We start from the raw sequence: 16,303 nt of genomic DNA, 5'->3' as shown, positions 1-16,303 counted from the left end.
ATAGCTTTTATTATGTTGAGGTATGTTCCCTCTATTCCTGCTTTCTGGAGAGTTTTAATCATAAATGAGTGTTGAATTTTGTCAAAGGTTTCCTCTGCATCTATTGAGATAATCATATGGTTTTTATCTTTCAATTTGTTAATGTGGTGTATTACATTGATTGACTTGCAGATATTAAAGAATCCTTGCATTCCTGGGATAAAGCCCACTTGGTCATGGTGTATGATTTTTTTAATATGTTGTTGGATTCTGTTTGCTAGAATTTTGTTAAGGATTTTTGCATCTATGTTCATCAGTGATATTGGCCTGTAGTTTTCTTTTTTTGTGGCATCTTTGTCTGGTTTTGGAATTAGGGTGATGGTGGCCTCATAGAATGAGTTTGGAAGTTGTAAGCAACTTTAAAATAGAACCATGATATGGTTATTATATCACCCAAATGAACTCTAAGTCCTTAATATTATAAAATATCTAATCCGTGTTCAGTTTTCCTTGATTGTTTTTTTAAATGTGGACCTTGTGTCTGGTTTCCTTGTGAAATTCATTCATATCATTTTCTAGTTGGTTTTGTGGGATTTTCTAGACAGACGGTTTTGACTGTAGACAGTAGATAGCAGTTGGCTTGTCTGTTCCCGTCCTGTTTTTCTGGTTATACACTGGTGGGGCCCTCCAGAGCTCTGCTGACTCCTGTTGGTGCCAAGTGGCCTCCATGAGAATGGTATGGTGTGTCATTGTTAAGTGTGACTCTTATGTGCCTCTGCTAGGCGCTGGGGGTCTATATCAGGCTTAGGGGGAAGCAGTTCTCACACTGGAAGTAGTTCTCAGCTTGAGGTTTCTCAGACTACAGAGCTCTGTTCGCAGTCCTGTGTGAAGGTTGACTTGTGTCGACAGATTGACAGAGAAGAGATTTTTTTACCTCCTACCTTGTGTCAAAGTCAAGATGAGCAAGTTTCAAGTTTCCTTGCTGTTCCGTTCCTTCCAGGAGGCTAGTTTAATGCTGGTTGGCCCTGACCCTGTTGGTGTCCCCTTTGGCTTATCGGCTTTATGCTGTGGTTTTTTCCTGTTAGCCTGTGTTGGCAGGGCCTGGGTCTTGCGTGGAAGTCAAAGCATCGTCTGTGGTCAGCTGAGCTCAACCTCAGGGCTCTTCAGATTCCTGTTGTTTTGCTGTTGGTCTCTCGTGGAGCCTTTGTTTTCTGAATGGTCAGTGGTGCATCTAAAAGGTAACTTTTTTTTCCTTTACCATTTTTCACTTTTGTCAGGAGAATTGTCCATAGTACTTAGTCCTCCATACTTCCAGAAAGGGAAATGCATGTCCATTTTTGTCTTTGGAAAAAATAAGATCTGCTTCCAGTGGGAGAGTTGGAGGGATCGTAGAAGTTAAACCTTTCCGTTTGTTGTGAAGGTATGGCTGAGGGTGTTGCGCATTTCACTTGGTATCTCTTTAATAGTGTTTTTCACGTGTTCTAAGAATTTTCTTTAAGAAAGTGACTGTCTACTTGGAGGAAATATTCTTCTTTTCGTTAGTAATTGAACAGTTGTCTTCACTTCCTTGACTAGAAACATTTCAAGAATCAGTTTTTCCCCAGTCCCATTAACTCTGCCATTGATGTGTATTTTAACTTATTTGAGTCTCTTTTTAAGCCTGTATTTCCCACCAGGACTTCCCTGGTGGCTCAGGCAGTCAAGAATCTGCCTACAGTGTAGGAGACCATGATTCTGTCCCTGGGTCACGAAGATCCCCTAGAGGAAGGAAATGGCAACCCACTCTAGTATTCTTGCCTAGAGAATTCCGTGGACAGAGGAGCCTGGCAGGCTGACATGACTGAGTGACTAACATACTTTCTCACTCTCTATGTATGTTTTAATTGAAAAAGAATTCTTTTAAACTTTGCTAGGCTACTTCAGATCCTTTCTGTAAGGCAATAGAGAATAAATGCAACTTTTATTCCCTGTGACCTTATTTTCAATCCTTTCCGCTTCCCACTTGTTTTCCCATTGTCATCCTCTTTATTTTTGCACCAGAGTGACATCAGAGCTTTCATCTTTGCCATAGTCCTGATGACCATCACGTTTGGACCTTTCGAACACTGACTGCTTATCAAGTTGAGCAGCGTTCAGCTTGGGGTCCCCAGGCCCTCAGGATGCTGAAGCTGGTTACTAATGCCATAAACACACTCTTAAAAGTTGACTTTCAGAACAGAGCATTTCCTTCGTTAAAGTAATCAGGGCAATATAGCATACTCTGAGATGGGAATGATGTCAATATGGTTATTCATAATTAGGAAAAAAACATGAAGTTTCCTTGAACTAAAATAATGACATCAGCTGAGTTATTATTTAGTCGAGTTTGAACTGTGTGTCAGTTCTGAACTTTCCCTCTCCATCTCAGCTGTCCCCAGACAACTTCCCAGCTTACTGCCCTGTGGTTATGTGTCTCTAATTCATGCTTCTCTGGTTATCAGAATTGCCAAGGTACCCCCTGCTGACTTTGTGCTTGAGACAAGAATGTGGGAAGGGGACTAGATTTCTTGGCTTTTCTCAAAAACTGTATGCATTGCTTAATGAAGATATTTGCCTTCTGTTCTCTCTCTCTCTCTCTCTCTCTCTCTTTCTTTAAGTTTACTCTGAAATGAGACATTCCATGCAGTTTTCTTGGTCTCATTTTGCAAATGGGCAAACAGAGACTTGGAGAGGATAAATAATTTGCTATGGACATTTAACTTGTAAGGGATGGTTGAACTGTTAACCCAGGAGAGCTTAACTCCAAGGCACGTAAGCATTCCCGCTGCAGTGTTATTTTATACTCCTGTTACATTAAAATCAAATACCATCAAGTTGAGTTTATGTATTGTGTGTTTCGTGAACCAACATCAGACATTCATGAAATTTACAGGTGATTTTAATCTAATTTTGCCTGGGATTGCAAACATAAATATTGAAAAGAGCATGAAATATTCTGCCTCTTACCACAGATGGCATTTAATAGTTTCATTGTTATTAATGTGGCGTTTTCATGTCTTTACCCTTTTATCTTGGATGAAGTGCGTTCACAGTGTTTTCATTTGATCCTCACCCTTTGGTGTGACAGATGGCAGAGCAGGTGCCTGACTTCTCCGACCCTTCTGTGGCAGGCGTGGCCTTCAGGGAATGTGGTCGAAGAGAAATACGGTGCTTCCCAACGCACTGGTTGCAGTTATTAAACTGTACCTGTGTGTGACATTTCAGGGGTGCTTTTTTAATCCAGTGTAATTTTTCATGCACTGTTATCCTTTTTGTGTCCTTTTTTGCCACTGTGAAGGGTTCAGAACTACTTCCATAACCAAGCTCCAGAAGCATGTAGTGTTTCATGATTGCTTGCTATAGGGTATATTTTGGCTACAAAACCGTTTCTTTAATTCATAGCCATTTATAATGAAATAATGGGGAAAAAAAAAAAAGCTTATCTGCAACTAGGGCAACCACTTATATATATATATAATTTTCTTAGAGATACTTCTTCTTTTTTTTTTTTTTAACAGTTATTGACACTTGTCAAATTCCTTGGCTGGCATTAGCTAGTGACCCATAGCTGTAGTTCCTTGATTAAAAAATAAACAGCTTTTCAAAAGAGATGATGTATCAGTTAGGTCTCATGTTGGATTTTCATAAAGCCCATACATGTAGAACTTGTAAAGAAATTTCCAAACTAGTTGTAAAATTGCTGATTCTTTTGAATACTTCGTAAATATTTGAGGAGTGCCTTGGAGAAGAATTGGTATTTTCTTGTATTTTATCTTTTAAATTTTTGCAGGCAACGGCCATTTCTTTTCTGATAGCTGTAGAACATACCGTACAGTGTCATCTCTTATTTATTTTGTATACAGTTTTGAAAATACAGATTTGAAAAGTAAGAACAAGTGGTAAAAATGTAACCAAATTCTCTAGCTTCTCTGAATTCCCATTAAGAGGTGGTAGTTATTGTTCCAGTTGCTGTGTAAGTGGCTGATTCACATATGCAGGAGTAACCACCCATCTTCATGACTCCAGAAATAAGCATTTCTGTTAAAGTGAAATTTACCCCCATACCTATTATTTTTAGGAATATATTCTGAGGTGCTGGTGTTTTCATGAAAGTGAAAAGAAAGTGAAGTTGCTCAGTCGTGTCTGACTCTTTGTGACCCCATGGACTGTAGCCTACCAGGTTCCTCCGTTCATGGGATTTTCCGGGCAAGAATACTGGAGTAGGTTGCCATTTCCTTCTCCAGGAGATCTTCCTGACCCAAGGATTGAAACCGGTTCTCCTGCATTGTAGGCAGACGCTTTACCATCTAAGCCACCAGGAAAGTCTGGTGTTTTCATAAATTATATCAAATGAACAGACTCAGGATTCTACATCGTTTGATTATAGGTTCTTCTTAATTCTTTGGCAGTTGATCTTGTTCATGTCTTGGGTTTGAATGAGTTGCCTCTTGAGAGAATATGTGAGTCCATTAAAATTGGGTTTTGCAGTTAAATTCTATCTGTCATTTATTACTCTGTTTATTTCATCTCTTGCAGGTATCACAACCTAGTCACTTAAAAAAAATGTATTTACTTGCTTGTTATATATTTTACTGATAGATATAGACTCCAAAATAGATCTCTTATGTTTCTTTCACTGCTGTATCTCCATTGCTTGGGATAGTGTCTGGCTCACCTTGGTCCTCAATAAATATTTAGTCAGGGAGTGAATGGGTATTATATAGCTATTGGCTTTTATACGAGGAGTTACACTAATGAATGAGTATGAATATAAGTAGGACATTGTGCTCTCCCTGGTCCAACATGTTTATATTGGAATTAAAATAAGGACAGAATTGTGACACATGATGGTAACGGCAGTATGCAGTCAATTAACTGTATTTGAATTGGATGAGGTAATGGGGCTTTACAGAGGAGCAAGAGGCAGTTTTGCTAGGTACATTGTTCCTCTTTATATATGAAAATATAGACTTTAAAAATGTACCCCTCTTAACACTTCTTCTAGAGCCTGTCATTCTCAAAGAGACTTATTTTGGGATGGAAATGAAAAAAAAGAAAAAGGAGCAGTAAAATTAGAGCTGTGTTTTGAATGCCTGCCATGTGCAAGGCATAGTTTGAGGAGCCTTATAGTTATTAGTGGAGCTTAATCTTCACAACATTCAGAAAAGACAGGATGGGTATTATCCTTGTTTTACAAATAAAGGAAGAAGGTACGGGAGGTGCCAGCCCTGCTCCACGGCTCCGGGGTGGAATCTGGTAGATTTCCGCAGGCTTGTCTTCTTCCTGAAGTGAAGCATGGGTGGGAAGGACTGGTCTTTTTCCAGACCCACCTGAGCCCTCATAATTACACACCCCGGGAAGAGTATTGGAGGCAGAACAGGGTTGAAAAGCTCAGCTGGGCTCTTCTGGGGTGATGAAAAGACATCTGCTGAAATGGCCTTGGCAGTCTGGCTTGGTTAGAGGGGCTTTTGAGGCTCTTTTCTTGGTTAGAGGACCTGCCAGCTTGTCAGTCCTCCAGCGCTACCTCCAGAACGCTGGTGTGCTCTGGCTCTCTTGAACATTTTGCTCAATAGGAGACCCTCCCGGCAATAGGCGGTCTCCTTATCCTGGACTGTTCAGTGCACTTCTCTGATATGAGACGGACAAGTCACCAGCAACGACAGCCCATCGATACTTCACTGGTGTTGCCTGACAGATGCTTACATCTGTAAGTTATGAACTGAGCTAATGAAAAGAATTCAGGAAATGAAACAAACAAGCCGTGGGAAAGTGGACACTTTTGAGGATTCATTTCTTTTTGTGACCATCTGAATCTAAAAGCATCCCTGGAGTTGGGAGACAGAGAAGAAGCGACTCATTCAAGATAAAGAGAAAGGGAACCATGTGTGCACAGACTCATGTGATGGCCCAGCGCATACAGAGAACTCACAGTAGTTGGCCAGACCTAGAGTTTTAAACATGACCGGATGCTAAAGAGGTCGCCAGTATATTCTTTTATTTTTAATTAAATTTAATTGAAGTGTAGTTGATTTAATGTTGCGCCAGATACTTCTTGATCATATTAAGTAACACTTATGCAAAAAGAAGGTAAGTGTTTTTCCAGACAGAGTTGTGATCTGTTTATTCTGAGAATCATGTGATTTTCTTCCCCTTGATTAGTATAAATGCCTTTCTCTCCCCCACTCCCTGACTGCACCCTCCACCCCCAACCTGTCAATTTGAGTACTACATGTCACTCTTTTCACTGATGATTTGGTGGTTACGTGAGTACACTGTTTTGAGCTAAATATTACCAAATGGTTATAATGACTGTGCTCTTCCTGTCTGAAGATGCCTTAATGAGAAATGAATGAAGTGCCTGGTGGGTTTTCCTGTGAAAATTTAGACTGAATGCCCATCTTGGTGTCTCATTAAGATTTTGATGATGTAAAGCCTCCTGTGTGGGCGTTAAAGATCTTCCTTTTCTCTCCTGCACGCCTGCTAGCTCGGCGATGTGATGGTTGACATTGCAAGTAACATCATGTTGGCTGATGAACGTGTCCTGGGGCTGGCGCAGAGGGAGGCCAGAGCCTGCAGTAGAATTGTTCAGTGCCTGCAGCGCATTGCCACATACCGACTGGCAAACGGAGCTCATGTTTATTCAACAGTAAGTGTCACGTTATCCTTGGTTTCTAAGGAAAAGGTTCATTGAAGTCAGCTCTAACCTCAAAATAGATAGGTCTCATCCCCATTATGGGGTGGGGATTTTGTTACTGCTGATTATTACAAAATTTCCTGTTCTCAGACATTTAAAAGGACAGTTTTGCTTCTGAATAGTCTGTTTTCTTGGTAACTGGGCTTAATTTGTAATTTGAACAGTTACCACCATCTCACCCTCTGACACTTTCCGCAACACAAATAAGAACTCCATAGCCTTGCCCTCCTGTCACATGCCCGTCGGGCATCCTCGCTGATACTGACTTCAGGGCGCTGAAGGGTGTTTTGGGACAGTGCTTGATTGCTTGCCCAGGTTTCAATTTCAAAGGGAGCTAGGATTCCCCCCAACTCTTGTGAACCTATTGACATTTTTCAGTCAATTCCACTTTGGGGGAAGTGAGTTTTTTATATGTAATAACCACTCTTGGGCTTTCTTGGTGGCTCAGTGGTAAGGAATCCATCTGTCAGTGCAGGAGATGCAGGTTCGATCCCTGAGCTGAGCAGATCCCCTGGAGAAGGAAGTGGCAATCCACTCTAGTATTTTTGCTTGGGAAATCCCATGGACAGAGGAGCCTGGCAGGCTACAGTCTAGGGGGGTTATAAAAGACTTGACACGATTTAGTGACTGACCAACAGCAATGATCACTCTGTTAAATAATCTTAAATTTTGTTTGTGCAGAATTTCTTGGTGTACTGCTTACTTTTTTTGTTCTTAAAATATAGATATGATAAATGTGGGAACTATGATAAATAATGCTTTATTTTATTCTTTTAGCAGTCATACTCTGCTCTGGCCCATGCTTTTCATTTTCTAACTATTTTAGTGGGTTCATTGAATGTTTTCTACCTCCTCCTATGATTTTGTACAATTCAAAATTACTGTCTTTCCATTAATTGATGTAACCTTTTTGATGAGGCCGTGTTTTATTGATCCTTTTGTTCAGTTAAGTTTAGTATTACTTTCTTGAATAATAAACAGGATGGAGGCCTAGACTGGCTCCTGTGAGGACAACATAGTTTAGGGTAGGTGCTCTCTGTGACCTTACTTGAAATGAGCTTGCCAGTTTGAGGGCCACACTTCGTCCTCCCAGATCATTTAAACCCATTTTCCATCCTGTGCTTCAGCCTTGCTTATTACTCAGCACAAAGAGTTTCCTTCATTCTCCTGAGAACCCACAGGTATAATAGAGGGCGTAGGTGGTATTTGTACACCATTTCAAAGTATAAAAAAGTTCCTGAGAAACAATATATCTGCTGATGACATGGCTTCAAGGGCACTTCAGAATGGCAGTTTTCTTTCAACTGAGGTTTCACATATTTATCATAATTATAATGTGTGTTTGAGTAATAAAAGATTTCAAATACAATTTTCAGGTAAGTATGATTGAATCTAGTAAGATTTTTCACACTGTATCATCTGTGGGGCAAAACTAAATGCAAAGATTTCTTAATCTTAAAAATTTGGGGAACCGCCAGATATTCTCTACTATATATATGGTACTTGAAAACATTCTACCTTCTTATATTTAAAAATTTTAATCTTCCTGATAGATTTTGGACACCTCACATGAAAGTCCTATGTTTAAAAAAAAAAAATGTTTAAAGGAGAACTTTGTCCACATATGGCACTTAGAATGGTGCCCTGCCTCCATAGTAAACAGAATTAACCATCCTTAAAGGAAGGAGATGCCATTTTGTCTGGAATTTACAGCACACCCTGTCATCTTGCTGGATGTACGAGAAACCGGTCAGCCTGTCACTTCTCATGTTGGCTGGTCGTGCTTCTGACAGGTGGGAGTGGTGCCAGAAGCTCCTGGACATGGGTTGGATGGTTGGTTGTATCGGCAGACCACAGGTTTTGGTAGACTGTTGAGTTCAGTCGCACTCTTGCATTGCTTAAAATTGTCAGGACAGGTGCCATCTTTTTCAGGTGACTTTTCTGGCCTAATTCGCCCTTCAAAATCCGTTGCTTTATTTCTAGTTGGACTAGCACCTCCCTTCCTTTTCTGAAGAAAACTTTGCCATGAGTCTGTATAAAGATTTTATTGGTGAAACTAAATGCTAAGTGTTGATGTTCCTGTGAAAGGAAGAAGAGTAAAGACGTTATGAAGCGTTGAGTAAGGCAGCTTTTAAGTGTACTAAGATCATTAAGGGGGTCCACTGATTTCTCTAGCTGTTTTTTTTTTTTAATCAGGATACTTACATTTTCAGCTTATAGATTCCTGCAACTCCTCTTCAAATTATTAATCGACTTCTCATTTATATCTGGCCTTCCATACTTTGTGAGTTACTCTTTTCCTCTTCGTGGGTATCTTGTTATTTTAGGACATCCTTCTGTAGCTGGCATCTGTTTTGATTCTGCCAGTTATCTGCACAGTGTCTTTGTTTAGCAAGAGCTCAAGCTTTGTCTTCTAGCTTATGTAGTATTTTGTGTTTAAAAGTCTTTGAAAGTGCTTTTTCCCCCCATGTTATAAATCTTTTGTAACTCCTGTTTGATTGACTTTTGAAGTATTCACCCAATATTGCTCTGGAAGCTTATGTCATCAAGGCTACTGGCTTCACTGGGATGACATGTACCGTGTTCCAGAAAGTGGCCGCCACTGACCGGACAGGCCTGTCCGACTATGGGAGGCGAGATCCCGATGGGAACCTGGATAAGCAGCTGAGCTTTAAGTGCAACGTTTCCAATACGTTTTCAAGTCTGGCTCTGAAGGTACGTTATATTCTGTAGTCATTTAAGACTTCGTAGTTAGATTAGAATACAATACCTCCATATAACCCAACTGCAAATTGAAAATATCCAATTTAAAAAAATATCCTGAGAAGTTCCAAAAAGCAAAACTTAAATTGCTACATGCTGGCAACTATTTGCATAGGATTTACATTATATTTACAGTTGTTTGTATAACACCTGCAGTAGGTGTTATAAGTAATCTAGACATCATTTAAAGTAAGTATACCAGAGGGTGTGCCTAGGTTATATACAGATATTATGCCATGTTAAATAAGAGACTTGAGCATCCACAGATTTTGGTATCCGAGAGGATCCTGGAATCAGTCCTTTGAGGATATGGAGGGTGACTGCACTTAAATGCTCTGCTTTGCAAAAATAATTTTATTAAAGTTTGTTCGGAGGGAGTAGTGTATTAGAATTGGCCTTTGTTCTTGTTTTGAAAGAAATTCAGACCAAGAAGGAACACATCATGGCCTTCATGGACCTAGGCGTTTTTGCCCTCTGGACCCGTTTCTGCATATGAATGTATCAAAATTTAATTTTATGACTGGAGTCTTAAAAGCATGAATATATTAGTTACATATTAAGACATTTTCTTTGACTTTAAAGTTCATTTTTATGCTGCTGATTTTAAAGACATGAAGACATTTTTGTAGACTTCCTAAAAGTATTCTGTGCCTGTGGCTCTGTGTTCCTGGGCCTAATGGGAAAGTCCAGGCATTTAATCAAGCCAGCTGTATATCAAGATTTTTTGCACAGAAGTGCACACACATGTGTGTTTATAAAATGGGGCTCCCCTGGTGGTAAAGCTCAGATAGTAAAGCATCTGCCTGCAATGTGGGAGACCTGGGTTTGAGCCCTGGGTCGGGAAGATCCTCTGGAGAAGGAAATGGCAACCCACTTCTGTACTCTTGCCTGGAAAATTCCATGGATGGAGGAGCCTGGTAGGCTACAGTCCATGGGGCTGCAGAGTCAGACACGACTGAGCGACTTCACTGCAGCAAGCAAAATTAAAAGCATGTTTATTGGTTTTTAAAATTGGGGGTTTAGGTGTGTTTTATTAAACTACATTGAAGCAAATGGTGGAAGTACAGTTTTGGCATCCTAATGGAACTGTGTTTTTTCATTGAGTTTTTTGTGGCTATGTGTAATTGTGTTCTTGGTGGTTTTTAATTACACAGTAGTTTCTTTTTTTATAGTTCGTTTCTTAATTATATTGCAAACGATATTCTAGGCATTCCAGTCTTGATGCCTACATAGTAATCAAATAGGTCTTAGGGGTCCTGGAACACGGGAAGCACAATAAATACTGAATGGATGAGTGAATGGATAAATGAAGAATTAGTATATTTTATCATACTTTAGTGGTCTAGTCTGGTGGTGGTTTAGTTGCTAAGTTGTGTCTGACTCTTGTGACCCCGTGGATTGGAAATCTACCAAGCTCCTCTGTCCATGGGATTCTCCAGAGAAGAATATTGGAGTGGGTTTGGAGTCATGCTTTACACTTGTGACCTCCATGAGGAGAGCCAGTTTGCCTAATTTAGAAATAATCTTAACTTCTCCCACTGCCCAAGACAGCTATCTCAACTGTATCAGAATGTCTAATGATAATGTATTTATTTGATGCCATATATTCAGAGGAAAACTAGCAAGATATATTTATCATGCTTGGCTCTTGGATAGTGTCTGCACCTAGCAGTGCAACCCCTTAGTGTCTGCTCCTTCGTTTAGAGTGTAGTATTGGCAAAAACATAGTGCAGAAGGCGCCCACAAGAGAGGGGTGTGTGTCTTTGAGGAACACTTAAAATTGATGAACCCTTCTATCTTAGATGATCACAGTTGGTAGGAAGGGATTAAAAATGATGAAACTCAACATTTCATCAATTTCACAACCTACCCCTCTGGGTAAGGAGAGTTTCTACCTGCTGAAGTAGAAAGCTTTAAATGAACACTGTTCCATCATTTTAAGATCATCTCGTGGCCACAAACCAAGGATGCATCACACTATTATTCATGCTTCATAGATGGACATGCTTACACCGAGTGAATAAGGAACATATTCTTCATGACGCAAAAATCAGTTAAAAATTTTGCATTGACAATGCTAAATGCCTTAGCATTTTAGTGGAAAACTTTCACATTTTGGACTTTATGTGATGGCAGTTTTTACTCTTCTTTGCTTGTGCTTTTTTTTTTTTTTTTAATGCCATCAATGGACTAACTAGACATCTTGAACATGTCATAATTGATTGTATTGCCCTTGGATGGGAGAACATGCTAGCATATAAAGTTAAACCCATAAAAAGGCAGTCCTTAGCTGTAGGAGCCCGACTGGAGCTGTTTTCTGCATATTTTTGGAATCCCTATTGTCCTGTCTTACTTTCTTTTTTACCATCACAGCCCAGTTTGGGCTTTCATCCTGTATTGCCCATACCATCGAGAGCTTCTGTTTAGTCTTTGTGTCTCCAGGTTCTTCGTAAAAATCTGTGCTTTTCTGAAGCAGGGCACCCAAAATTGGTGCTCTGTGACAACCTGGAAGGATTGGGTGGGGATGGAGGTGGGAGGGGGTTTCAGAAAAAGGTGGGTAGGCATATATGCTACTGCTAAGTCATTTCAGTTGTGTCCGACTCTGTGCAACCCCATCCCTGGGATTCTCCAGGCAAGAACACTGGAGTGGGTTGCCATTTCCTTCTCCAATGCATAAAAGTGAAAAGTGAAGTCGCTCAGTCGTGTCCGACTCTTCATATATGACAAAATCCATCAAAATATTATAAAGTAATTATCCTCCAATTAAATTGATTAAAAAAATATCCATGCTTTTCTTACAGGTTGGTCTGCCTAGGGCAGTATTCAGCTGACGCATACCAGTCCAACCATGGCAGTTAGTAAAGTGTTGACGTGCTTCCTTACCCTTCAGCGAATAGCTGTGCCACCCCCCAACCCCCAGCCCCCTGAGCGCCTCCACAGCTGACATTCTGGTCCTTTTTCTGGGAACACTCTCCAGTCTGTCCACCCTTTAGCAACTGAAGGCCTGCAGAACCAAGGAACCTTAGGACCTTCCCCTCTCTTCACACTGTTTGATTGTGAACGTTATCCCTGGATCTGTCCCACATGGAGATGACCTTGCAGATCCCACGATAAATTCTTCATGTCGTTTAGGAGGCTGGCTGTCAGTTAACTTAATAACTTGGCATTTATTTGCTCTTGTCTAGTAAAAGAAAGCTTCCTTTATTGTCTCTTCCAACCACTGACCAGTTTTACTTAGGCCAGGCTCATGCTAATTCTTCTACTAGGATCCCTGCTCCTCTATGCCCCTGCCTTCCCCAGCTGCTTGGTTCTGTGATAACACCCAGCAGAAAGATGTAACCTTCGAGAATCCTAACTAAGTCCATCTGGTCAGTCCTTGCCTCTCCCATTATCATCTTCATTTCTCTTCCTCGCTTTGCCCATAGCACTCTGCTCATCTCTTTGCCATTGCATGTTACACACAGGGGCCAGTGGGCTTCTTATTCCTGCCCTGGACTGAGGGTTGCTTGAGGTCAGAGCTGCTCTTTACGTCATTGATGACCTCCAGTGCTGTCCCACAGTCATGCAACCATTTGGAGATTGAATTAACCTGTGGTATGACTCTTTCAGCACCCGATCTAAATTTTTTCTTTATCAGATGCTTCCTTCCACTGTTGGTACCATGAGTCAGATTTGTTAGCATCCCAAAATATTGCCTTTTTTTTTTTTTTAATATTAAGAGCTTTTAGTAACTGTTGGTGTTTTGAATTCAGTTGTTAATATAGCCAGAAGGAATTTGTTTTTCAAAATTTTCTTGGCAGGAATTTGGAAATCAGGTTTTCTTTATGCATCCAACGTTTCTGTCATCCCATCGGGGGCTTTAGCCCAAATGAAGTCCTTTTCATTTCCAAGCCAGTCATGTACATTATCACACTTCCTTCCTTCATACGTGCCCCTTTTCATGCCCTTAGTCATCACTCTGCTCAGGGAAATACCTGTTACTCTCTTCTAAGAACCAGTTCAGACGGCAGCTTCCTTTCTTCTTCCTCAGACAGAATTCATTGTAGCCGTTAGCTCCATAGTGCTTTGTTCATTGTCCAGAATAAATGGAAGCTGATATGCTGGTGAGTTGAGTTATAGTGAGAAGCTAGAGGATATGGCTACTAAAATGTGTTCATGTTCTGCTCCCCCACTTAAAAGCTGTGCAAACTTGGGCAAGTACCTTAACCTCATTGAATGTCAGTTCCTTTCTTACATAGGGATCATGAAATGGTGTTAAACTCAAAGGGTTATTGAGAGGGTTTAATGAGGCAAATATGTAGACATACACAACAGTGCCTGGTACAGGACAAGCACTTAATACATGTTAAGCTTGTATTGTTTAATCATTGTTGCTGTCTCTTCCTTGCTAAATTTTGAATATTTGAGGTCAGGGACCCCAGCTTATTTCATTATCTCCAGATTCTGCACAGTGCCATGAGTAGAGGAATGAAACATCCAATAAACATCATTGAATAAAAATTAACAGCCAAACTTAATTAGTAATGTCAGTTAAAAAAAATTCTAAAAGCAAGCATAATCCTTGTTAATCTTCAGCAGTGAGATAATCAAAAGGTAGAATGCAGTTAATAACTAATTATACATAAGAAAATAATTAGGATGTATCTGAACATCTATCTGCTTAAAATCCGGTGAGTAGATAGTCAAGATAACATGAACAAATTACTGTTTCAGTCAGCTAACTCTTTGACCCATTCTAATTTTATTGCTAAAATTCTAGAAATTTAAACAAAATTAGGATTTCAGAAAATTTTAAATTATCAATTATGTAGTTTTCAGAGTCCAGATTATTTCACAAGGAATGATAAAATCTAGTGGAAATATTTGAGTTAACATCCCTTATGATACTTACCGTGTTATTCTTAGTGTCATTCTAAATAAGCAGAAATGCATGCAAATAAATTCATGATAAGAGCTCAGTGATGACATTAATTTCATGTGTGTTTATAGTTTCTCAGTTTTGATTATTTAAGTTAAAACTAATTCTGAACTGTGAAAGTCAGAACGTGAAGTTCTAGATGGTAAGTCAGTTACTTTAAGGCATTTTCTCTCCCCAGGCTTCACATAACACCTGCCACCCTAGAACAGTATAGGCAGATCTCCAAAATATTGTGGGTTCGATTTCAGATAATTGCAGTAAAACAGATAATGTAATGAAGCGAGTTATATGAGTTTGTGGTTTCCCAGTACATATAAAAGTTACATTTACACTATACTTGGTCTATTAAATGTGTGATTGATTATGCCTAAAAAATAGTGTTGTTCTTCAGTTGCTCAGTCCTGTCCATCTCTTTGCGACACCATGGACTATAGCATGTCAGAGTCCTCCCCTATCTCCTGGAGTTTGCTCATATTCTTGTTCCTTAAGTCAGTGATGCTATCTAACCATCTCATCTTCTGTCGTCCCCTTCTTTTGTCTTCAGTCTTTCCCAGCATCAGGGACTTTTACAGTGAGTTGGCTGTTTGAATCAGGTGGCCAAAGTATTGGAGCTTCAGCATCAGCCCTTCCAATGAATATTCAGGGTTGACTTTATTTAGGATTGTCTGGTTTGAGCTCCTTGCAGTGCAAGGGACTCTCAGGAGTCCCATCCAAAACCACAGTTCAGAAGCATCAAGTCTTTGGCGCCCAGCCTTCTCTATGGTCCAGCTGTCACATCCATACATGACTGTTGGAAAAACTATAGCTTTGACTATACAGACCTTAAAGTAAAGTGATTCTGCTTTTTTTTTTTTTAAACGCTGTCTAGGTTTGTCACAGCTTGCCTTCCAAGGAGCAGGCATCTTTTAATTTCATGGTTGCAGTCACCATCCACAGTGATTTTGGAGCCAAAGAAAATAAAATTGGTCACTGCTTCCACTTTTTCCTCTTCTGTTTGCTATGAAGTGATGAGACCAGAAGCTGTGTTCTTAGTTTTCTGAGTGTTGAGTTTTAAGCCAGCTTTTTCACTCTCCTCCTTCCCTCTCATTAAGAAACTCTTTAGTTCCTCTTCATTTTCTGCCATTAGAGTGGTATCATCTGCATATCTGAGATTGTTGATATTTCTCCCAACAATCTTGATTCCAGCTTGTGATTCATCCAGCCTGGCAATTTTGCATGATGTACTCTGCAGAGGCGTTAAATAAGCAGGGTGACATTATACAGCTTTGACATTCTCCTTTCCAAAGTTTGAGCCAGTTCATTGTTCCATGTAAGGTTCTCACTGTTGCTTCTTGACCTGCATACAGGTTTCTCAGGAGACAGTTAAGGTGGTTTGATATTCCAATCACGTTAAGAATTTTCCATAACTTGTGATTCACATAATCAAGGCTTTCATGTATTCAGTGAAGCAGAAGTAGATGTTTTTCTGGAATTCCTTTGATTTTTCTATGATCCAGCAGATGTTGGCAATTTGATCTCTGGTTCCTTTGCCTTTTCTAAATCCAGCTTGTACATCTGAAAGTTCTCAGTTCATATACTGCTGAAACCTAGCTTGAAGGATTTTGAGCACAATCTTACTAGCATGTGAAATGAGCGCAATTATATGGCAGTTTGAACAGTCTTTGGCATTGTCCTTCTTTGAGATTGAAATAAAAACTGACCTTTTCCAGTCCTGAGACCACCGCTGAGTTTTCCAAATTTGCTGGCATATTGAGTGCAGCACTTTCACAGCATCATCTTTTAGGATTTGAAATAGCTCAGCTGAAATTCCATCACCTCCCCAAGCTTTATTTATAGTAATGCTTCCTAAGGCCCACTTGACTTCACACGCCAGGATGTCTGCCTGCAGGTGAGTAATGACGCCCTCATGGCTATCCAGGTCATTAAGACCT

At 40.0% G+C, this 16,303-nt stretch overlaps 1 protein-coding gene across 2 annotated transcripts in view; it reads left to right on the top strand.

The window, feature by feature from the left end:
- Positions 1–16,303, top strand: part of ADGRA3 (adhesion G protein-coupled receptor A3) — a 125,582-nt gene that overhangs the window by 75,377 nt on the left and 33,902 nt on the right. Inside the window, exons 11-12 of one of the 2 annotated variants that reach the window (XM_065907347.1) lie at positions 6,482–6,643; positions 9,281–9,406. In XM_065907347.1, coding sequence (XP_065763419.1) covers positions 6,482–6,643; positions 9,281–9,406 — 288 coding nt within the window. Of the gene's footprint in view, positions 1–6,481; positions 6,644–9,202; positions 9,407–16,303 lie in introns of both variants that reach the window. The other variant, XM_065907346.1, reaches the window with a different exon arrangement.

The sequence above is a fragment of the Muntiacus reevesi genome, chromosome 16 (genome assembly GCF_963930625.1).
Source record: "Muntiacus reevesi chromosome 16, mMunRee1.1, whole genome shotgun sequence".
Taxonomy (NCBI): Eukaryota; Metazoa; Chordata; class Mammalia; order Artiodactyla; family Cervidae; genus Muntiacus; species Muntiacus reevesi.
The sequence above is the reverse complement of the archived record's forward strand: the minus strand, read 5'-3'. Positions and strand labels throughout refer to the sequence as shown.